Source organism: Megalops cyprinoides, chromosome 18 (assembly GCF_013368585.1).
Source record: "Megalops cyprinoides isolate fMegCyp1 chromosome 18, fMegCyp1.pri, whole genome shotgun sequence".
In the NCBI taxonomy this organism is placed as follows: domain Eukaryota; kingdom Metazoa; phylum Chordata; class Actinopteri; order Elopiformes; family Megalopidae; genus Megalops; species Megalops cyprinoides.
In genome coordinates, this window is record NC_050600.1 from 8,619,931 (window position 1) to 8,643,879 (window position 23,949).

Genomic DNA, 23,949 nt, shown 5'->3' on the forward strand with positions numbered 1-23,949 from the left:
ACAGTGCAATCAAAACTCAACTGTTAGCCTCTATATGGTTTCTAATGCATTCACCATATGATGCATTTTCCTCCACTGTTATCCATTTACACAAAACCCTAACCATGAAAAGAGAAAAAAATGAATCAATCCACATTCCTTCAAACTCCCATGTAAGTGCTTTGTGACTTGGTCTCTCACACACGCACACATACACGCACGCACACACAAAACACACACACACAAAATAAAATGAAATAAAGCAATCACTGCTCTACCCTCTTGTATTTTTCAGTTATCTTTTTACACTTTTTTTAAACTGAACTCAAAATGGTGCTGGAGTGTGATGTTAGCATGCAGCTTCTATTTGAATAAAAAAAAAAACACTCCAAAGCTGTTTTTTCCTTTTTCCTCACTCAAAAATAAGCTTCATGCAAAAGTAAACTGAGTGGAACACTATTTGCAATAGATCCTTCTGAATGTTTTTGCTGTTGCATGCGCTGCAATATTGCATATAACCCAGAGCCGATTGAAAGGTCTCTCAAAACGCCTCTCAAAAAAAATCTCATGGCTCGGTCTGTTCCAATGGTAACTCTAAATTTAAGTGCTGTACATTAAGTTCAGGAAGCTTAGAGATAAACACGTGCTACTTCTAAAGGAAATCTGTCAATAAATAAAACTAAAATGCAAAGTATTCATTTAAGTGTTATGAAAATGCTTGCAATAAATAATGTACAGTCACAGACTGAAGCATTTCCTCCCCTTCATATAAAACAAAACCTGGTAAATTATGCTAATAATTTCAGATTCTTCCCTATTACTTCACAGTTGACTGAAACCATTTGCCACTGGTGGCACTCACACTAATGCCCACCACTGAACAATTACCAAAGGAGTGGAAGACAAAAGTACCATCGACCTCTTAACTTTACTTATGTACAATCTCCTTTAGTACTTGAGCCAAAATGAGTTTAATAAGATATAAATAAATAGGTACAGTTTAATAATGTGTTCCAGATGAAGGGTACACCCTTTAGCCTGTGACAGTGCATTAGAATGTGTGTACACACATTACTGACAAAAACATGTTGGGACTGTACATTAGATGCTTAACAGAATGACTGGAAGGTGGGTGACAACTTTATCGCCTGTGCTTTATTTCAAGATGTAAGCTGGTGTAAGTCAGCCTGCATGAGGGCACAGGCCAAGCAAATAAGTAAAAAATATTTAAAAAATGATACACTATCCACTGAGGGAAAAAAAAACACCCTCATATAGCCAATGAAAAATGTTTTGTCAATCAGGGAAACTCATGGTGGCTGAGATGTTCTCCAAAGGGAGAGTAAAAAGTGTAAAACAGAAATCACAAGATTTTAAGATTATGCACACAGCATCTGCTGTATTTTGAGGAAATAAAAGATGCTAGTGTCAATGCACGGGCCATAAAGGTATCATTCCCACCACAACCTAACCTTCTGGTATAGTAGTGTGTGTGGGCGGGCACCAGAGTTAGGGCTATGTATGAATTTATGTGTGTTTGCATGAAACATTGAGATTGATCAAGGGCTCATGGTCAGTGTTAGACACACGGCTGAAATTGCTGTCCAAATGCAGACACACACATAAGTACACACATTAACATCAAAGATTCTGTATACTGTAAATAAAGAAATTATCCCAAAAACACACCTCAAAAAGAAACCAAAATAAATATTCGTCTGTACCTTGGTGAAATAACCCTTTGTTATATTTAAACTACAACACTTATTTCAGAATATAGCCTATTTTGTAATCCCTCTCAGTTTGGTAGTGTCTGAATTGTACTTTTTAATGGTTATTGCCTTTTGATTTTTCAGCTTACTCGCGGACCCACATTTACAGTGTGTGAAGTCATTAAAGTGAAATAGACTCTAGGTGATTTTCTTTGCATAAATATGCCATTCTCTTGCTATAGACTTTTTCAATTGTTGAAATTTGAAAAATCAAACACTTGTTTCTTTTGTTTTTTCTCTTTTTTTGTTATTTTAAGTGTTGACTTGCTACTGTACAAATATCTTAAATGAAAACCAAGCCACATAAAGCGAGAACCATTACAGCAGTCACACAATGATATTTTTCTCTTTTTATATATATTTATATATTTATATATAATAAACTGATCCTTACACTCTGCCATGGAGACAAACAGAACTACAGGACCTACAAAAATCACATCCACGATATCAAACTGTAACTGCTACTGAATTTTAAGTATTTATAGCACCAATCTTTCTGTACTGTGGAGTTTAAAAAACATGTCGAAATACAACCCAAGTGTCTCCATAGAAATGTTTTTTTTTTTCTTTTTTTTTTTTTAATGAGGTTGTACTGGAAAGGGTCATTATTCCCCATATAACTCAATCCATTACTCAAATTTGTTTTTTTGCTTTTTTGTATTCACTTGCTAAGTTGGTACTTTCATGTGTTCAAAACCGTAAATTTCCCCTGAAAGAAAACCAAAAAATATGAACTTGCGCTAAGATTTTTTTTTTTTTTTGGAAGGTTTTTGCTTTACAAACCATTCAACTACTATGCCTATTACTTAAGGAAAAGAGGAATCTATCATCAGTAAAAATCTTATTTTTATGTTACGAATAACCCTTACATTCCTGTGGTTTCATGATAGAGCCAATTTTTTCACAGAAAAACCCTGCAAATGCGCTTTCTTTTTCCTGCATTCAGAATGGGTAACTACTGTTCTACTGAAGGTATGGACTTCAAGTTCTTACACATCAAACCTCAAACTGTGCCACACTAAGGGTATTCTGAATGGCAGGTGTGGAGAGAGACATAAGCAGTTTTGTAATGGTGTTTTTAAATGATATCACAGTTAGGTCTTGGAAATGGTAGCAGTTACACTGTAAAAGAAGCAGTGAGACTAGTAAGACAGGCACATGCACAACCATTCGGACACCACAACTAACAGTATCCTAAGTTCAAAAGCAAAAAGACTGGGAAAAATGATGAGGAAAAAAGAAGATTGTCCCTACCGCCTAACTGTGACTTTTTTGTATTAAGATTAATTTCTGAAGAAATTAACTAAAACAAAACTAAAATTTTCTGCCTTCAAATATAGCATCACCTGAAGGCATTTACTTTTTTTGTGTTTTTGTTTTTTTTTTTCCAAATTTTTCTTTTTCTTTTTGATAACACTAGTTTCAAGTTAGTGAGTGAAAATCAGCAGGGTTAGAGATGGGTTTTTGGACAAGAGGTGCAGTCCACCCGCAGGTCTCCTGGTTCTGAGGCTCTCTGGTCGGAACAGAAGCCGTCCTGAGAGGAGAGCCAACTCCAGAGGGCTGTCGCCGTGGCCCCAGGCTCCCCCTCACTGGACCAGGGGGACTCACATGTTGCTGCTCCCTACAGAAACACAGTTTGAGGTGCAAATTTACAATCTTGGATGAACGTTGAAGGGAAACTGCTGAAGTCCCAGAAAAAATGTACAGCTCAACAATCTAAAACCAAATCAACAACCAAACTGAATATAGCCTAAATCATTATTCAGCTTATTACTGGGTGCATCACTGTATGGGTTACTCATCAGTCTTGCACAGGGCTGAAACACAGCATGGACTATTGGCTGAGATCATTTCTAAAGTTACAGATACATGCTGCAACATATAAAGGGTGAAAGTCACTACAACACACATGTGTGAACACAGTGTGATGAAACTGTGATGCAAACTTAGCTGCTTTAGAATGTCTTTGGAACAGCTTATATTAATCTAGCAAACGCCAGAAAAGTGGAAATATTTCAGTGACAGAAAGCAATGACTATGCAGTTCATGCAGTAATCACTGCAGTGCCACTTGCTGTGACAATCCAAGCATAAAATAATGAATACAAAACAGTAATTTCATTGCACTGGGTGATCCAGTGCAATGAAAATTTATCCTCATGTGGATAAATTTTGTTCATGCAGTTTAATCCTATACATTAAACCCTACTGCCCTCAATGGTATGCAGTTTCTCAGAGAAGGTGCTCTTTCCAAAGTAAATGATCTCCATGTACATCCACTCACTTCATGTTTTGACCGTGATCTTTCAAAAGAAGCAATTTTGGGATTTCAACATGTCTTGTACATCCATGTTAAGGAAAGAGTGTACTGACAATGAGTGAAAAGCAATAATATGTTGTCAAGAGTTCAACAGCTCACACAAAGCCATAGTTATTTCAATCAAATCTGACATGTTTGAAGTGTGGGAAATCAAAGCATAAGAACCAGTTTAACACATGTAAGCTTGTTTAATACTAAATCTTGTCAAGACAACATCACACATAATTATACATATAACTGTACTTCATATTGTACTCTGTACTGAAAATTGTAATACAAATCATACTCCATAATCCAGAATATCTTTCACTGATTCTGTTAACTAGTCATGTACATGGCACATAATTTTCTCAGGGTTTACAAAAGCACTGGACTACACTGCTGTGGTCACTGACATGTGCAATCAGCCAACTTCACGCAATTTAACTTTTCATGTCGCAATTGCTACGCCACCACAGTAGCAATCTACTCAGCAGCCTGATGAAACCCAACCAACACCAACTTCCCAAAAAGTGTGCAAGCTGCACAATTTTAGAGTGGCAGGGTGATATCAGCAAGGGTGTCCGGGACACATACGACCTTTCCTGATATCTGTGCACACCCCACATCTACTACATATCTGTGGCATTAGTGGAAAGGGTAGAGTAACTAGGTCTTATTCCGCAACATACTGCAGTTGGCCTATCCAATCATGCATTAATAAATTTGGCTTCAGAGAATCTGGACATAGGTTAATTCTGCTGTGCTGTCATAAAGCCATAACTACACATTTCACTGATATTCTGAATGCTTGCTATGAATATAACTTTATCTGACAATGTGACATTTTTTGACTGAAGTCTATTGGGGCAGACACACTACACAAAGAATCAGAGCTACTGACATCAAAGAATGATGTCTTGCTCTTTTTCACAGTCAGACACAACTGCTGTTACAACCTCCATCTGAAAGAAGGAAACTAAGGAATAAGTAAATGTGTCTTGTCCAGCAGAAGACTGGGGCACTTCGCATACCAAACCTGCCGCTGAAAAGTTAGCTCTTCACAATTCCTAGTTCTAACTGGAATTTTTTTAAAAATAAAAAAATACCCTTTCCACACAGCTTGCAATATGTAATCATATACAGCTGTTCTCAATCAGTAATTCTGATATGAACAAAGTTATCGGGTATGGCTATAAATAGTCTGGCAATATGTTTGCATTGCATTTTCAACTGCAGGTAAAGTGCCAGGCAACAGAAAATACACCTCTTATCCAATAACCTGTGTAGCACAGTGCAATGCACGGGAAACGAAACCACCTCCACCCCAGACCTCCATGTGCCCTACACTGCCTCCAGAGGCGGCTTGGGCTCCAGGTATTACACTGGTTGAATTGGCTGCATTTGTTTGACACACAATTCTGATACAAAATTATGCAGTTCTGAAGTTACATTTAAGAAATTTGGCCTCTCAACCACATTAAGCATCAGGAGATGACTAACGGCTATCACTCAGGAGAACATCGGGAACTACCAGGAAACGAAAAATTTCACTGTACATGCTTGTGCTTGAAACACTGGTATCCAACTAAGCAGACATGGTAGTGTAAATATCTGAAATCAGTGTCGTCTCAGGAAACTCCCGAGTGCTTACTGATTTTCCACCTTTCTAGTATTTGTGATTTTTTTTTTTGAAGCTGTGTGGGGGTTGTCGTTAGCCTGTTTGCTTTCCCTGATGCTTGGAAAGCAGAGATACAACAGTGATGTCACACTAACATTTTTTTAAAACTAACTATTACAGCAGCTACAAACTGGCCACGCTCTCTCTAAAACACATCTCCCAGGCAAACATGGGATATCTGAGATTTGATTAAAGAGAGATTCCTGTTACTGGACTTCAACAGTTGTTGGCTGTTGGAGGAGCGGTGACACCACGGTCCAGACTTACGCCAGTCGCCACCACATTACTACAGAGCCGTGCACTATGCTCACCACACTTCTGTCCCCAGGGGAGTCGCTTGCAGGCTGTGCACTTTGATGACAGCATGGCTGCCAGATATTTCTGGATTCCCAAACAGTGCCGTGCTGCACATAGTTTCTGCAGTGACCCCCACGGCGGTGAATGCCAATGGTCGCTGGGATGAATGAGCAATGACTATAGTCTTATATCAATGTCCCACCCCGCCTCATTTTGATCCTGTAGATAACCCACCTTTGGTCAGCTGGGCTACTGTGTAACTCAAAGCAAAATTCAAACCAGTCAGGCCTACAGCATTAACTTCGCTCAGCTTTGGGCTTTTTAAAGCAATAGCTCGGATTCATCTCCTTACCTGTACACTGAGATCCTGGGAATAAGGGTGAGCAGAGAGTATTCTGCCACCAGCATTCTTCCTGCTGGCTGAAAGTACTTCCCTGTGCACTTACACCAAGCACAGGAAACTGGGAATGGAGAAGAGAAAATTTCAAATTTCAACAGAAAGAAACTACAAGCACAGTGAAATTAATGATGCTTGCAATAATAAAGAGAAGACATACATTATTCTAATAAACTACAACTTGTAGTTTATAAAAAAATAAATAAATAAGGCACTATAAACGTAATGCCATCTGTATTCAGCTCAGAAAAGAATGTACAGTTCTACCGACCTGCTGTGGTAAAGACCAAATGGAGTAGTCATCAGAATGGAACAGAAACCTACAGTATAGCTTGTTGTAGCCAAATACTGTTACAATATTTAAATGAATCAATAAAGATATTTCTACAGCACAGAATACAATCACATCAAGAAGATCCCTTGAAGAAAAATCCCCACCATGTCAAGAGCACTGAAACATGAAATCTGTCAACAAAGCCCATAAATACAAACCCATAGCAGTTTACTACATTGACTTTCAATACTGTTCAATAGTTACCATCTTGTGCTTTGCACTGTGTATCCAACTTGAAGCCTTTATAATACAACTGTAGTAATACATGTTTGTAACAAAAAAAGCTGTAGGCCTTTCTTTAGTGCCTTTCACAGTACAATGCGAGCATTGAGTCCAAATTGATTTCTTACCTCCTGCAAATCTTCAGCGAAGTCACAGGTTTTCCCATATTTGGGGTTATGACCATCCACCGAATATCTGCGTGCCTCCTTTTCCATACAACTTTCATCCTTTAGAATCTTTTTAGCGGAGTCTTCCATTCCTCCGCTCACCATTGAAGCCATCTCGCAGTCTAAGCAAACCTCTTGCTCAGCTATTGGCAAGAGGGCACTAGAGCCCTCTTGTGAATCTAATGAAGTCTGGGCACTTTTTTCCATGCCAGACTTTTTTAATCTTGGTAAAAATTTACCAGATTCCAGTTCGGACTTCCCGTAATAGGGGCCCTCACACTCAGCGTCTTCCTCCAGCGGTTTGAGATCAGCCTGAGGGTCATCAAACACGTCTGGCTGAGCAAGGACAGGAAGACTCATCTCCTCTTTCTCCGACTCCACGTCCGACTCGCTCCCTCCACCGGGAGACAGCTCCGAGGCGGAGATCGGTCGAAAGTGAGTCCTTGGTGAAATACGGATTGCCCTGTACTGGGTCCTGTTGATGCCGTATATCCGCGGGTGGAAAGTTTCACTCTCTGAATCTGAACACAAAATCGACTTAGGCTTGAACCCTGGGCTGAATGAGGCTATGTCTTCAGGCTCAAAGGAGCACTCCACGTGAAGGACTTGAGAGAACGGATTGTTCAAGTCAAAGGACGAGAATGGGTAATCAAGCCCCGGTTCCTCACTGTGGAAGCCGCTGCAGGTTCCTAGTAAATCTTCATGGAAGATGAAAGAAAATCCCTTATTCAATCCCTCTCCACCTCCTTTCACGGCCTGATCGCATTGCCCAAAGGAGACCAGAGGCCTCCACAGGGGCTTGTGACCAGGAGCGAAGCAGCTGCCTGTGTTCATGAACACGTCTGTACCGGCGATGGTAACTACATCGGAGGCCGTAGCACACTGTAGCAGACTGCCTCGCCCGTCACTGGGAGGCACCACCGCCCAGTCCCCGTCCCCGTCACTGCTGAACGTCTTAAGCTCTCCGTACACCCCACCCAGTATGAACGTATTGTCCTTCTCTGGGTTCATGTCCCAAGGCTTGGATGGTGTCATGTAATCTCCACCATCCACCTTGGAGAGCTCGTTTTTGGCCAAGGCTTGCTCCTCCTTCTGGCCTTCCCACAGGTGATACTCGGAGCGCTGCACTGCCTTTTTTGGAGGCCCCTGAACAGGTCCTGCTTTCGCCTCCACATCTAAGCAACAGCAGTGGTAGTTACTCATCTCTTCTGGGAACAACCCCTCATCCGGCCTTTCTCCTCCTAGTGTTAAAACGGAATCTCTGTCGCCAATAGCTGTCCAAATGTCTTTAATTATCCCTGAGCTGTAGTTGTCACTCTGTTGGCTTGTGTCGTCTGTGAATATGCCAGTGTTGTATGGTTTGCTCGTATCATGCTGTTCTAACGGTATTCCACAAACTGACTCCAATTTTGATTTCTTTTTGAAGGTCTGACTGGATGCTATGCCTATACTCCTGTCGTCACATTGCTGACTGCTGTCCTCTTGTAAAAAGTCTAGGAGTTCATCCTCTAGACATCTAGTGGAGATGGGTGGCATTATACAATTAATCTCTTCTTTGCAGAACTGAGCCGACTCCTCTGGCTGTGTATTAACTTGCTCATTATCTGAACGTGTTTCTTCCGAATGTGACCATGGACTACAGGTTCGTGTTGAAAGGTTAGAACAGTGTTCAGTTTCATCAAAGGCACTATTTTTGGTCCATATTAGCAAACGAGACTGTTTGTTTCCGAGAGGATCTACACAGCTACTTGAATCCGTGTTGTCATGACCAACGGTGAGTGAGTCGCAGGGAAAGGGAAGAGTGGGGCTATCATACTGCACCTCAAAAAGTGAGAAGCAAGAAGAGTTCAAACCCGCTGCTTCATTGGCTTCAGAGAGACACTCCTCCAGATTTACAGGCAAACTGCTTGCATTGAATACTGTGTTGTCCAATGTGGGGGACAGCCGGACGGGGGAGTCCCCAGCGAAGCTTTCTCCATCAATATCTTCAGAACTAGAAGACGAATAACATTCCCAAACTTGAGCTATGTTTTCCAGATCTTGCATGAAGAATCCATCAGCTCCGAAAGATCTTTGTGAATCCGCCCTTATTGCACTTTCCCCTTGCAGCTCAAGGCCATCTAACACTAAACAACATTCTGCCTCAAAGTCTCTTTGCTCTTTGCTCTTTTGTCGAATCATGCTTAAGATCCGACTCTCTTGTACAGAGTCTGAGGCACTAGGATCCAATATGGATTGATAAATGTCAACTTCATAGAAGTGAGTGAATTCAGACAGATGCTCATCATCTAAATCTCTACTATCCTCTGGTGGAGGGCAGCTTGAGGTCCCATTTAGTTCAGCAGCCTCGTCGACTTCTCCAGGCATTTCCACAAAGTGCCCATCAACGAAAGTACCGGCCGCGAGGTACGCTCTCTGGAAATCTGTGTTGGCAATGCAAATTCCTTGCATTCTCTCGGTCAGCTTTTCCACGTCAGCTAACACGGACGAGCCATCTGGAGAATCCAGCCTGTTGCGGTACTTTGTCTCCAGCTTGCTCCTTCTGCTTAAAGGTACAAAATATTCTGTGATCGGTTCAGTGTACCACAGGGGCTCTTCCATGTATTCCTTTTTGTTTCTCGCCTCGCAGCCAGGTTCTTTCGTTTCTCCACAGCTGGGATCTTTTTTGATCTCTTTCAATGGCCTCTTCCCCTTTTTGTAGAGCTGCGGCTGTTTTGTGGGGCCACTGGTGCTGCTGCTGCTTCCACCTGCATTTCTTCGTTCCTCTTTGTCGATGGCCTTAAGTGCCAGCTTCACCTGCCCATTGCGCCCCCTTTTGCTTCTGCTGGCCTCCCTGGACTTGTGCCTGATCCTGACCGATTTGAAAGATGTTTTTGATTCGCCCTGGTTCCCGCTGGAGCTGGAGCCTGCTTCGCTGGAGCCAGAGGACCAGGAGCGAGGGCGGAACTTCCCTTCAGACCGGTGCCTTGTCTGCCTCTTGTTGTGGACGGCTCTTTCCTCTGCCACGCTGTTGTAGAATCGGTTCTCTTTTTCCTTCTTGCTGCGTCGCTGCTGGGTCTTTTCGGTGACGGCACTGCAGGCCTCAGCCGTCTTGTCCTTGACGGCTTCGCCCTCGCTGTTGCAGTCTTTCGGGGAAGAGGTGTCCGTGCTTGTCTGAGGGGCTGCGGAGGACGAGCTAGAGTATGCACATGCTTTGGCCTTGTTCCACACCGTCATGATCTCTTGAAGACAAACGGGTTTCTCTGACAAAGGTGGAAAGGCTTCATAGTACCTGTGTCCCAAAGAAAAGGTTATGCATTAGTTTTTTTAAGACTTAAATGCTGAATGCATGGCTATTCATGCCAACTGTTCATTCTGTGTTGATTTATTTGAGCATTACAAGTGGATGCTGTTCACTACAAGCAATGGTAGCATCAATGACATCTCCATTACAATAAAAACTATTGTTAAAAACTATAGTTTTTAACTATAGTTATAGTTAAAATAATCTTCAAATTCAGAATTAATCAACTTCAAGACCCCTTTCAATAGTAGTGTAATGTCTCATATCTGATCAATTAATGATCACAACACTCCAGAAATCATTCTGTAAAATTACGTACATTTCCACCTGGTCTTTCGAAGATGGGGATTCAGCAAGTTCAGGAGATTGAGATCCATCAGATTTCTTATTAGTTTGTTTTTCTTCTGAGCAAGAGAGAAAGCATAAAATTATGATACAAATACATACACATATTCCACTTTCACCTGGTACACTATCACTGCATATAGCCACTTTAAATATAACAGGGTTTGTTTTGCTTGGGATAAGTCATCAAAGGTGCCAGAAAGTGACGTCAGCAGAAACAGGACTTTTGTCACCAGCAGTTAAAGCATTATGAAAGTACATCATCACTTCATTTGTACAAGATGCATTTAAAACTCAAAGCAAGAATTCTAAATTCAAAAAAACACAAAACAGAAGGATAAAATACTAACCTTTCTGCTTGTTCTGGATATCTTTGAGTTTAGAGCAAAGCTCCTCAACCAAGCTTTCAATTCCAGAGTTCTGAGTTAAAACAAAAGATCAAGAAATGTGTTATTATTATTGTAAAACTACAAAGAAGTTTGAAAAACTAGTTCAATATCAAATTCATGAAGACTAATTTCATTTATGAAAGACGGCAAAACATTTATTATTAACACTAATACTGTATATTGCATAATACCACAATTTCAGTTAGCTATCAAAGGAATGCAAAGTGAATGATTTTGAAAAATCATTAATAATCATAAATGTCCAACAATCACCAAAGAAATATTCATGTTTTAGATAAAATGTTTCCAACACAACATACATGAATAACTACTTTTTGTACATCCAGCTAGCTTCTACTGAACTGAGCCATTGTTTTCACACAGTCATCTACACACTGATCTCTTTGTTACTGTAGTACTGTTTTTGGTTGAAAAAATGTTTCTGCTCCTTCACAGAGTAAATCTGCAGTACTCAGTTAATGTTAATAGCGTCATTCCAATTGATACCATAATTCAGATGGATTTTAGGGATTGAAGCCTCATAATATAAATGTGTATGAATGTATTAGAGTAGAATATATTAAATTATGGGTTAGTGTAATAGGCTGTCCAAAGGCATTTTAAATGAACTAAATTTAATAATGTGAAAATCTATAAGCATAAAGCAATATAAATTGCCATGTAAGTGTATGGAAGGAGCAATGGGCAATATAAGTCTAGTTATAAACTACATACAGGCCTGGTTAGGATCAAATAGCAAATAGTCAAATCAGGTTGCACATTAAACCAAATAAACACAAATCACTTGGACCACAAAAATCTATAACACCAATGGACCATGTGGCAGAGTACACAGAGTACACCTAAACCTAGTGTGCCTACTTCCAGAGGTAGAGAATGCCCTACCGCCACTGTGTTAATTTTAGATCCGAGAGAAGTGCCGTACAAGAAAATGACTAAGCACTACCCCACTGCCTCTAAACATTCACTATAAAAACATAAACATGTTTACTGCTTATGTTTAATTAAGTTCAAATATTAGGAATGTACTCCATACTCTGACAAACAAAACCAGCCCTTTATGAACAAGGGTTGTTATGACTTGGCCTAGTTAGACACAACTGTATCAGCCCGTCCTCAAACCAGTCCACGCCATAAAAAATGCAAACACTTCCAGCATGCCAGTAGAAATGATCAACCATATTCAGGTGGCCAAGTGCTGAACACTCACAAACATGTATATCTCTCCCCACAAATTTAATTTCTTACCATCCTACGCATTCAAATGAAAACTTTTTCCCCGGTCTCTGTGTTTCCTGTTGCATCATTGTGCTAATACTAGTCAGCTGACAAGCAGCACACCGCTCAACACTGCAATGCTGTGCAGCGTGTACTAGTAATAAATAGACCACAAAGCAGAATGCCAAGTTCCTGGGGATGACTGCTTCCATTTCTCACAGCCCCTTGCCTACACCACCAAGCTCTGCCCTCACATTTTACAGCTCATTACTGCTGAAATTAAAAATTCTGCAAACCCGTTAAGTCGACATTATTACAAGTATGGAGTAAGGAGAAATTAAGAAAGAAATGCTGTTGCAAATGTTGTACTAACAGTCACTTAAACTCTAGCATTTATATATGTATATATGAAACAAGCATATATGCCAAAAAACTCAACAAATATAGACTGGAGATCCACAAATGGACTGATATCCACAGCATGAACAACACTGCCTTGGTCCAGTTTAAACTTTTGTGTCATTTATAATTTTCATATAATTTGTTGTACTAATAATTTCATTTTTATTAAAGAATTAAGACAGCATGTAAGTATTCATGGTTGGCTCTTGTCAATGTACAGCAAGCTAAGTATACCTTCCCCAATCTTGTCCAATGGTAATGATAGCATAGTGCATCAGACTCTTATTGAAAAATATTACTCTAATACATTTAACACATATTACAAGAACCACGTACTTCCACACCTAAGTGAAAAGTCAATTATGACCATGTAACTGTTTCTGCCAAAAAACATTTATAATGTTGTTTGGATAAAAAGAAACATTGTTTGCTAGTGAGCATATTCAACAGTCAAGGAGTTCACTTTAAAGGCAAGCTAAGCTCTAAAGCCAAAGTTCGACCCCAGCCTGCCATCAGCCGACAATGACTGGGAGCCCACAACAGTAGAACAAACTGGCTTCATTTGGATATGGCACTCCAATCCCCTTCATTCAGGGATTGAGGTGGGTATGTTGGCATGGATTCATCCATCTCGTCACACAGTAGTGCCCTGTGCTAGTTAGTCAGGAGCCCACAGGCTGCCTGTATAGAACTTGCATGGGTTACGAAAAGAAGTGGCACTTAGTACCACATGTTTCAGAGAACACCTGCTTGACTGCCTGCTTCTGGACTATTAACGGTGGCTGTGGTGATGAGAAGCATCTCAGTGATAGAATTGGGCATTCCAAACTGGGAGAATTGTAGTGCAATAATTGCAATTCAGATTGCAGAACAAAATTAGATAATACTTATGTCATATAGGCCTCAAATCTGAAGATCCACCTTCTCTACCATTTCACATCAGCCGGCTGCACTTTGACTCTTTCAGAAAGGAAAAAAAAAAAAACTGAAAAAAGAAAACCTAATCGTTCAAGTGCAAAACTGCACATGCTGAACAGAAACAGAGATAAGGGATGTGTTGGCACACTTCAGAGGAACAGCACTTACTTCATCAGATGCTGAACGCAGGCATTGCACGGCGGCTTGTTTCTTCATTTCCTCCACACTCAGATCCGTGCCCCCTTTCTTCTTGCTCTTTCCCCATTTCTTACCAGTGCCCTTCTCCCAACCCAAGAAGATGTCATTTTCCTAGACACAGTAAGAAAACACATCAGGAATCTCGATTAAATTAAGCATGCAGAGGTTGCCACAGCTCCCTCGAAGACTAGCACTGGGACAACTGGATGGAAATAACATGCAGTCTGACCAAGTCACTTAAAATGCTATTGCGAAAGCATACTGTTCACTACTTTGAATCAGCAAAACAATATAAAGGTCATTAATCTGTACATTTGTTAAAATAGTCCTGTCTTTACTTGTGCACCTGTGATATACACTGAGGCTGTGAAGTACACTAGTGAATAACATATCCAACATTTTCTGAGTTCTGACTGAGATTAACAAAGCATTGACACAGCCATCGAAAACAAGAGGAACTCTACACTGCACTTCCTTAAATGGCAAAAGATGAGGGTTTCTCCTTCCATTGCAGATAGCTGCAGAAGAGTAAGTTCAGCTCAGTCACAACTTAAACACTACCCATTTTTTTGTACAAGCATGACAAGGACAGACAGTATTCACTGGTGCTGCGGTACCTTCATGTTTATGGATCTTTTTTCAATGAAATTCAACAAGCAGTACAGACCTGTTAGTGCAGCTAAGTTTTTACGTTTAAGGTCTGCACTCACACACTTTTAACACTCTTTCCATGCAAAGAACACCAAGTCTTATGCACAACAGCACAGTTCAGAATACTGGTGGTGTACCTGATCCTGCAGGTCGTAGTCATAGCTGTCATGCAGGAGCAGACTGAGGACATAGCGGGTGTAGATCATGGCATCGATCCCACACTTCTCCAGCTCCTGCCCAAGCCAGCTCTGCACTGGGCCCAGCGAGTGGAGGAGAGACATCTCAGAGGCAGGAAGGGGGACTGGAAGGAGGGGGTTTGAGTAGCTTTCAGGAGCAGGACCGTCCAACTCCGCGCTGACTGGACGCATGGGATTCTAGGTGTTGGGCATGCTAAAGTGGATCGACATTTTTCTGGATAAGTTGACAGGACAGGGCAAGCCTATCTGGACGTGATTTCACTCCAGCAGGATGCACAGAGGGGGGACTACATGGAGAATCATGTAGGTTTTTCTTGAACTTATTGCTGTAAGCAAGGACGAACTTCACTCTTCAGGCATGGCTTTACTGATGAAAACTATGGGCTACGTGGCAAAAACACTAAACTGTGTTTGCGTCTCAATCAAGGAGGTTCATGTTGCACGACAACTCACTCCACCGGCACAACCTGTAAAAGACGAAAGGAAGTCTCATCACTTCTCCATGTCCTGTTACTTTCAGTGCATACACATAAGGAAACAGTACCACATCATCACAAAATATTCTGGTCATGACACATTGCACAGCAATTTTTACCAATAAAAATAAAGGGCACATCTCTCCATACACATTCCTTAAATGCCTATTAAGGGTGTGAGGGAAGGTATGTGACTGGCTATGAGAAAGATGTGACCAGGGTTCACTGATGTTAGAAACCTAACTGAAAGGTTATGTGAGTAGGTCAAAAAGACCAGAAAGGAACTTCAAACACAGTTACTCCCACAAACATTATCAACTAATAACTTTCAGAGACATTCAACACTGACATTATATTTAGTTCTTGAGCATTCTAAAGGGGTGGTAACTTTTACAACTCATAGCAGTAGCTAGGTAAGTAGCTAGCTAAGTAGTGGTTAAAAAGTCACGTGTTATATTGCTTCGCTCGCTTCACTCCAGCCAGATAGTGCAGGAACAGAGCTGACTGACAAGTGTAATCAATGACAAAAAGTTTTTTGACATGGTCATCAAAAAATATTTTAGGTTATAAAGGTTAGGTTACACAGCCTCATTTCCCCCCCCTATCTTCTTCGCAATTGCGGCAGCAGCTTAAGGGTCTCTTCCATTTGTATTACAAATCTTGGTAAGCTACTCCATACATTAACATGTCTGTGTGAAAGAATGTCATTGTGAGCATTCTGCACATAATGTGGTGACTCCTGCTGAATGGGACACTGGGACCATGTGGAAAAATACAAAATCAGAGTGGGCTTTTGAATTACTGGGCTGTCAGTAAACCCCTTTTGGCATGGAACAGGGCCTTTTTATGTGGAGGGAAGGTAATGTGTGTTTTCTGAGGTTTCTGTTTAAAGCATCCTGGCAACATCAGTCCTGGGCAAAAAGGTGTTCACCAAGACAAGGAAGTTCACCAACAAACAAAGCACTTGTTTAAAACCAAAGAATGTGAACAGTTTCAGTTCCTGAACAAAAATGCATGGACTTGACTTTGATATTACTATTGAACATTGGAAACTAGTCTTGTTTATCTCCAGTGGGTCCTACATCCTGAAATTTGGTATTCAAACAAGGACCTCTGTAGAGACAAAATGGCAAACATTTGCTACTGCATTTAACCACCTATCCATCTATCCTTGTTTGAATTTCCATATGACCATCAAATATGCAAACTAATAAGAAAATCTGAGAGGGTCCTGCTCAAGTAAATCTCATTTCACACAAAATGCCTCATTTTCACAATCAGATTTTTTTCACATTAATACAATAAGTTTGCAGTTATGTCCATATAAGCTTGCTGCTACAGTCGGGGAAAAAAAAGCAGTAAAGCTTACTGTGTCACAATTCTTATAATGTCAAAATATTAATCTTAATTTAACAAAGAATGGGTAATATACAAAGAAGATATCTTCTTCAGAACTTCACTGGAGAATCTACAGGTATAATGGAAGGTACAGTATACAAAGTATGCAAAGTAGGGATGCTTGATGATATCAGCATGACATCGGCATCGACTGATAAAAATTTAAGAAGTTAATTATCGGCAGATATGAAAATTTCTGCCGATGTGCCTGGCCGATAAGGTGACTATGCGCACACAATGGCGTTAAATGTTTATTATGAGCACCAGCAACAAGCTTCAACATGTCAGCTGTATGGAAGTAGCCTATTTCAAAGTATCTGAAACGTATAACAAAATTACCATTTGCAATGCTTGTAAAGCACCAGTGATGCGAGGAGGGGTAAAATAAGTTTCTCACTCCAGGAGGATGCTAGCTGGGTGCTGCTAATCTTTTCTCTGCTTCTGGAGGGGGGGTAAGAAAAATTTTAAATAACACGGCTCTGGAAGCAGAGACGGTATCGGGAAATAAAACAAGACAACCCGCGATCGCCTAGTTCCCACTTTGGGACTCGAACAGAGGGCGTAATTTTTGTTTGTACACTTACACAACGACACTGGACAGCGAATAACGTTTTCCGTAACTTTATTATCTGCTCTTTTCGAAATACATATCGCGGGTCCATAAAGAGAGAATGCGATGGGAAATAAGACAGCCCGCGATCACCGAGCTCGTGCTTTGGGACTTGAACTGAGGGCCTAATGGTTTCGACCGACCCCTAGCTAGGTTTCTCACCCTGTGAGGATGCTAGTTATATGAGACCATTTTTAAAATACGCGACACCTATATCTGCAGTATATTGGTAACGGCATCAGCAATCGGCCAAAATGAGTTGAAAATATCAGCATATTGAATATCGGCAAAAATCCAATATCGTGCATCCCTAATTCAAAGTTAAGCTTCATTTATTGAAAATATATTCAAACATAAATCCAGGGTTGGAAATTAACCGGTCTACCAGATACTCAGTTACTCAGGTTTGACTGCCACTATTCATGTAGTACAATTGTACTCAATATCCAACTGCATTGCCATAAATAATTTTGTTCTATATTGCAGCATTTAAAAGAGTTTTGCACACCTACATGACATTCATACCTTGACTCAAACACACTCATGAATTTTGCGCCTGAATCATAGTCCTTTTCTCTGGAGCAATTGCGACATAGGGTCCTCTCGCTGCCATTCATCTGGTGGTAAACAAATGCCTTGTTTCATGGCCATATTGTGAAGGACATAGAAGACCAACGTCATCACGCACACCGTCTTTGCGGTGTACAAAATTGTCTACATATCATCTAATGAAATGAAATAACACCAAAGGGCTTTTCATCCAAACCTTACTGTGTAACGTCCACTGACAAGCAAGTAAAAAAATGAAAATATCATTAAAAAAAAGAAATACCATAGTGAAAATCAAAGCATAGTGATGTCCTTGACAAGCTATACTTATAATCTTTGAATAAATATAAATAATCACAATATCTGAAGTACTGTATTTTCATATCACATATTATTATACATATGCACAAGATAGTCTTGTAATCTATAGTCACACTTGCATTGAGAGAAAGAATTCTATGCTTGAGAACAAATAAATCTTTCCTGCTGACTACTAGCTTGCATGTCCCCCTTACCCAATTCTCCCCTCAGAGTTAGACTGCAGTGATGGACAGAGCACTGCTGTCATCAGACAGCACAGCATTACTGACTCTGACTTTACATTACTGACTGAGGAGGGTCATCAGAGTTATGTAGATGCCTGGGGACACACCACAGATTCTGGAGTACATACACCAGTCTCAGTTCATGTAGAGTTCATGAATTGGACATGCAATATGTGCTACATTGTCATCTTCAGAGCCTAAACACCAAAAACCTGCAAATGCAGCCGTAACATTCCTTCCGATAGGCTGTTCGAAAACACGCCTTTTCAACTTCTAGATTTTCTACACATTTACATTGACCACTGAAGGATTTATTTATTGCACTAGACAGTGCACTCAGACAATCACCAATTACAAAGTGAAACGTTTCGTCCAGTGAATCCATTGTGACAATCAATGGAATCAACCAAAAAACAGCAGACAAGAATTTCACAACTGATCACAGAAATGCAGGCTTTTTTGGGTAATGACAAATGGAGCTAGCTAGATAAAAAAAACACTGCATGATTCTTTCCCTGGCTAGCAAGTCATCAGCATGATGAATCGTATTCTGATACCCTGCTATATTTTCAAAGTACATTCCATTTGCAAGAATTAATGATATAAGAATTAACAACATATAGCCATAAAAACAATGGGACAGAATCATTGCTATACTAGCAGTGTTTAAATATTCCAACAATAACAAGTGAAACGCTCATTGGAATCATGTTGGATTCATTTGAAACATGTCATGATCTGCACGTCTTTTGTTTGTCTAATACAACTGACTTTGCATTAGTTTGTCTAGTAGCCAATTAGCTGTGTTAGCTAGACAGCTATGTGTCAATGCCAGCTGTGTAAGGTAGCATGAAGTCTGAAGGGTGACACCTGGAAATTGAAACAATCAAAAAAAAGTAAGACTACATAAAGGCCTCCAAACTGTGATTTCTACATTTGCTCATTTGCTTCTGCTTGAGAGGCAGCAAGCTAGATAACTAATGTCACTGATTTTTTGTGGTACAAATAGTGAAAGGTATAACTTGCAATGAAAGAGCAGGACAATCAGGGATTTATGGGAACATGCAGTGATGGTACTTTCATGCTTAACATTATTTAGTGCACTGCTCTACGATAAGAAAGTAAACAAATGCTGAGACAGCCAGCAAAGCAAGTAGTACTTTGTGGGTTGCCTCATGCCTTTACAATGGAAAGTATAAGAAGCCTATTCCAGTGGCCCTGAAAGAAGTTGGCCTGTCTGCTGTCTGCTAATGTACCATTACCTGTTACCTCTGAACAGGGTATATAAGGAGGCAGCAAGTACATCTTAGCAGTGTGATTCTTATTAGCATGGTGCACTGTCCTTGGCTAGCTAAACAACTACCTAGCTATACTTTGACTTTGACTTTGATACATAACAGAAACTACTAACTGATTGGCCTCATATTCTAGCCCTGCCACTTTGGACTTTATTTAAATTTACACATTGTTTAGTGTCATGCATTTTCATGAATGCAAGTATCGTAATGGGCTAACTGTCACATGTCATGTAGCAGACAACTTTATCCAGACCAACTTACAAAGACAGAAAAAATGAATCTAGATATACACACAACATTTACATGCACCGCCACCTTGGCCTTCTGCCTTGTCCTGACGCCAAAGAATTTCCTGATCTTATGATTCCTTACTGGCAAGTCTGAAAATTTAGGGCAGTACCAGCTAATTATCTACCTACCTAGTGACCAAGGGTGCGACATGGCTGCAGCCATCCATGCACCTGGCTAGGCAGGTAAGGCTTTGCTTTCACCCAAGAATCACGTACATTGCTCCTACGGATAACTGTAAGGCATTATATTTACTGCTTTTTGTATACATTGGCTTGGTACTGACACAAGGTTCATGACCTTGATAATTCACTACTGTTATTCTGCCCATTCTGTACCTATTATGCTCATGTGATATGCATTTAATGCATCATAACACATTAAATGAGAAGAGAAGCATCTGACAAACCATTACAGCTATACTCAGAATTATTATTGCAAGACAGTACGGCCTGATTAAAGCTTCAGTTCAAAACGTCAATATTTCTTTGGTATGTGTACACGTTATTACACTTGAAAGCCCTTTTAGATAACCATGTTAGCCTCATACTGATACCAAGTCTCTCTACTCTGGGTAGTCCATGTAGCCATACTTAATTGGAGCATACGATTAGGTTCATTATATTGCATCCATGTTCAGTTCACCCATGCTCATCTTCAGTCCTGCTTACTACCTGTGTACCTGAACACATCCACAAGTAAAATGGGTTTACAAACCTAAGCCGTGCTGGATACTTGCTCACAGCAGCAGTACATTACGCCGGCTTTCGCTCCGACACAAATGCAACCGTGTATGAGGCCTACACGATAATAATTGACAGGTAGGCAGCTCGGTGAAAGTTCCCTTCTTTGATTACCAAATGTATTTGGGTCCTAATATATTAGTTTTAACGACACAGCGCATGTCGATAGTTGCATATACATCTTAATGAACACAAAGTTTTCAATTTAAGATAAGTTACAAAGCTTCCTAGTTACTATTCTGGAAGAATAGCGTGTTGCTAGCTAATACTTCACTGGACTGCAGATCTGGCTTCCAGAAATTCAGATAATAATTTAGCCGTCCATCTGATCATCACAGTCACGTTACCAGTCACTCTAAATCCACGGGTCACCATAACGTTTACCTGCATTACGTTTTAACGAGCCGCGGTGCATTTGACAGGCACAAACACGGCCGCTGTCAAAAACATCTTTTTTCGAGCTGCAGTGCCGTAGTACAAAAACACTGCCTGCGCCGACCCGCCTCTCTCGCCTGACACTGGATTAGAGAAAAAACGCAGAAAGCAAATGGTCGCTCCGCCGTTCTCATTGGGCGCCGTGTCTGTCACTCAGCGACCCAGTCACGTCATGGGTTATCCTTAAAAGGCATCAAAAGGGCAAGCTAAGGAGCTTTGCGTGCACGGTGCCAGATATAGAAAATTTGTTAATATAAAATGAGGAAAATGCAAAATTAAAAGCAGGAATTCCGAAGCGTGTAAGAATAAACCCGGTCGTCAGTTGATCGAAAGCGTTGTCCTCTTTTGCCTGAGGAATGGCCACTAACATATCTATTACAAAGTATCTGAACAAGCTAGCTGCGAGTAGCCTAAAAATTGAACTAATTGCCGCTTAGTATATTCTTTAAAAATCTTCTAACTTTGAAAGGCACCCTTTACCAACAAGCACATCTGCTTAGACAGCCAGCTAGTCATCTACCTGACAGTTATCCAGTTCTATTGCCAGCGTTAGCTTGGCCACGACACACAGCGTAACATTACGTTACCACACTCCCAATTTCATCCAACAGTCAAAGTTAGCCAGCTAGTTAACTATTAGCTAACAACATACGCGAACATTACCAAACTCGGCTCACTAGTATCTAAGATAGCTAACGTTACATGTTTGTAAAACAGCCTTGAACTATCAGTGTATCTCTGCCTAGGTAGTTCAGATATCTTAACCCAAACAAAACCCGTGTCCAGCTAAGGTAGCCTAGCCAACTCTCTGAACATCGCAGATTGTAGTTTATCAATTTAGCTAACGTTGGCTAGCAACTAATGACAAAACGTTAACGTTAGCTCTCATTCTTTAGGCTACACCTAGCTAGCAAACTAGCTAGCAATCCGCGTCAAGCAGTGGCAGTTTCACCTTAAATTATCTACCTAGCTAGCAACGTTAGCTACATAGCTATTTTGGAAGCTAACGCAACCCTCCCGTCTACACACTGACTACTGACGGTGTAGTTAGCCAGCTTCATGGCGGTGAAATCCTGGGCTAATCTGAAAATAAAATAGCTAGTCGGCTAGATAGCTGTTGTTAACTCAGATTTTTGGTCAGGGCAACGTCTGGAATGTAGTTAGCTATGTGGCTACCACTGAATGTCATTGTCACGGTATCAGCCTGACGCAGTTTAGCGTGTGGGCAGGTGACCGTTGACTGCCGTGATGGTGGAATTACAGAACAGGGTTCCCATTTTACGCCATTATAACACTACACCGTATCGCTTTCTTCAAAGTTAAAAATTTTTCGGCTACGCTATAAAACTATACACTTATGGATAAACAGATATACCAGACAATGTGATATCATGCAAAGCACTGCCAAGAGGGCCCATTCTGAAAAAAATGAGTTGTTGTGAACCGAGAATAGGAGGAGGAGCGGCTGGCTGACCCAGCCGGGACCTGAGACGTTTTTTTTAAATACATGCGCAACGAATTCCCGCTTTAGGGTTTAACATTGGGGAGCAAGAAATACAGAACAACAACGACTGCCAAAGACAATCTCAGAAGTACACTGATAAAAAACAAATGTTTCTCTTACCTGCCGTTACTCAACGTAGTAAGACAGGAGAAAAGCAGGAGGAGGAGCGGTTAGTTCTCTCCCGCTGCCGTTCCGAGCTCGAGCTCCGGAATCCGCCGCAGTAAGCGTCACGTACAGTGTACGCCAACCGGCTACGCACGACACCCTCTCTCCCTGTTACGGGGTTTATTCACCATTGCACGAATCCGACGACATTCCGGCTCCGGCGAGGACGCAGTATCCCTATCTGTCCTACGCTTCCGCTTGAGCCAACATGAAAATAATGGAGCGCAGTTTCTTACCGAAGCTGTTATTTGCACCTCCCTCCCCTGTCGTCTCCAGGCAACCCAGCGAATTGTCGCCACTCGATTACTGATTGTGTAGTATCCATCCGCCTACGATTGCATCAGAAGGCTAAGTAGTCCTCGTTACGAAATACAGAGGGGTAGGAGCTTGACAGTTTTACCTGAATTTTATGTAGTTAGACCTAGCGAAAGAGCTTTCGAACTCTCGGGATCGGACATTTTGGTATCGATTCGATTAAATATATTTCCATTTGTAGAGGTACATTTTCGATCTGATCTCACAGACTTCTTCCAAGTATTATTTTTTTAGCTAGCTGTCGTTAGCCATTTCAGTGTTAGCTACAGTATATGTCCTCGACTCTCAACATTTTTGTTTGCATAGCTATGTCTAAAGATTTGTAAGTGACTTCCACAGTCAATAACACCTTAACACACGCAGAAATGTAGCAAACGTTAGGTATTATTACTGTTCTATAAAACGTGTCCAATGCTGGGATTCAGACGTAATGACAGGCAGACATTGCAAGTTGCAGAAATGCTTTTGTCGGCTTGTCACATTTTTTTAGTCTACATTTTGTTTGTCTAAAAAGTATAAAAAAAATGTTCATTTAATAATCAGGATAGTGTATCCATGAATGGTTGGATTAGCCACCCCCATTTAAATAAGAAAAATCAATGGCCTTCTGTCAACTCACCATTGAACTTTACATTGTAAAACGAGGTCTTCCAGGAAACGGCAATTACTTTCTTAGGCAGGTTACATTAAACAGCCAATTATGGATGCAAACTCATTCTATACATTGAGGAAGAAATCTCATTCTAATATATATGCCAGAATCGGATTGTGTCTGTCCTGAAAAGAAATACTTTAGTCTTTATTACTAAACAAAAGTATTTTACACAACAACAAGTCATAGGTGTTATACT

The 23,949-nt window shown here is 40.7% G+C and overlaps 1 protein-coding gene and 1 long non-coding RNA gene across 3 annotated transcripts in view; one reads left to right on the forward strand and one right to left on the reverse strand.

Annotated features, from left to right (window-relative positions):
• LOC118793687 overlaps positions 1 to 7,102 on the forward strand; it is a 19,506-nt gene extending 12,404 nt beyond the window's left edge. The window contains exon 3 of the long non-coding RNA XR_005005663.1: positions 6,458 to 7,102. This is a non-coding gene — a long non-coding RNA (uncharacterized LOC118793687). The remainder of the gene's footprint in view (positions 1 to 6,457) is intronic.
• Positions 396 to 22,885, reverse strand: kiaa0232 (KIAA0232 ortholog). Of its 2 annotated transcripts, none has more exons than XM_036551938.1 (8): positions 22,739 to 22,885; positions 14,713 to 15,239; positions 13,895 to 14,035; positions 11,129 to 11,198; positions 10,753 to 10,834; positions 7,112 to 10,421; positions 6,383 to 6,491; positions 396 to 3,375 (listed from the first exon to the last, which is right to left on the reverse strand). In XM_036551938.1, the coding sequence occupies exons 2-8, from the start codon at positions 14,941 to 14,943 to the stop codon at positions 3,359 to 3,361; spliced, it is 3,960 nt and encodes a 1,319-aa protein (XP_036407831.1). In that variant the 5' UTR covers positions 14,944 to 15,239; positions 22,739 to 22,885; the 3' UTR covers positions 396 to 3,358. The 2 variants fall into 2 exon arrangements, with proteins under 2 accessions (XP_036407831.1, XP_036407830.1); XM_036551937.1 differs by having other exon boundaries at positions 10,753 to 10,837.
• Between the last annotated feature and the right edge of the window lie 1,064 nt (positions 22,886 to 23,949).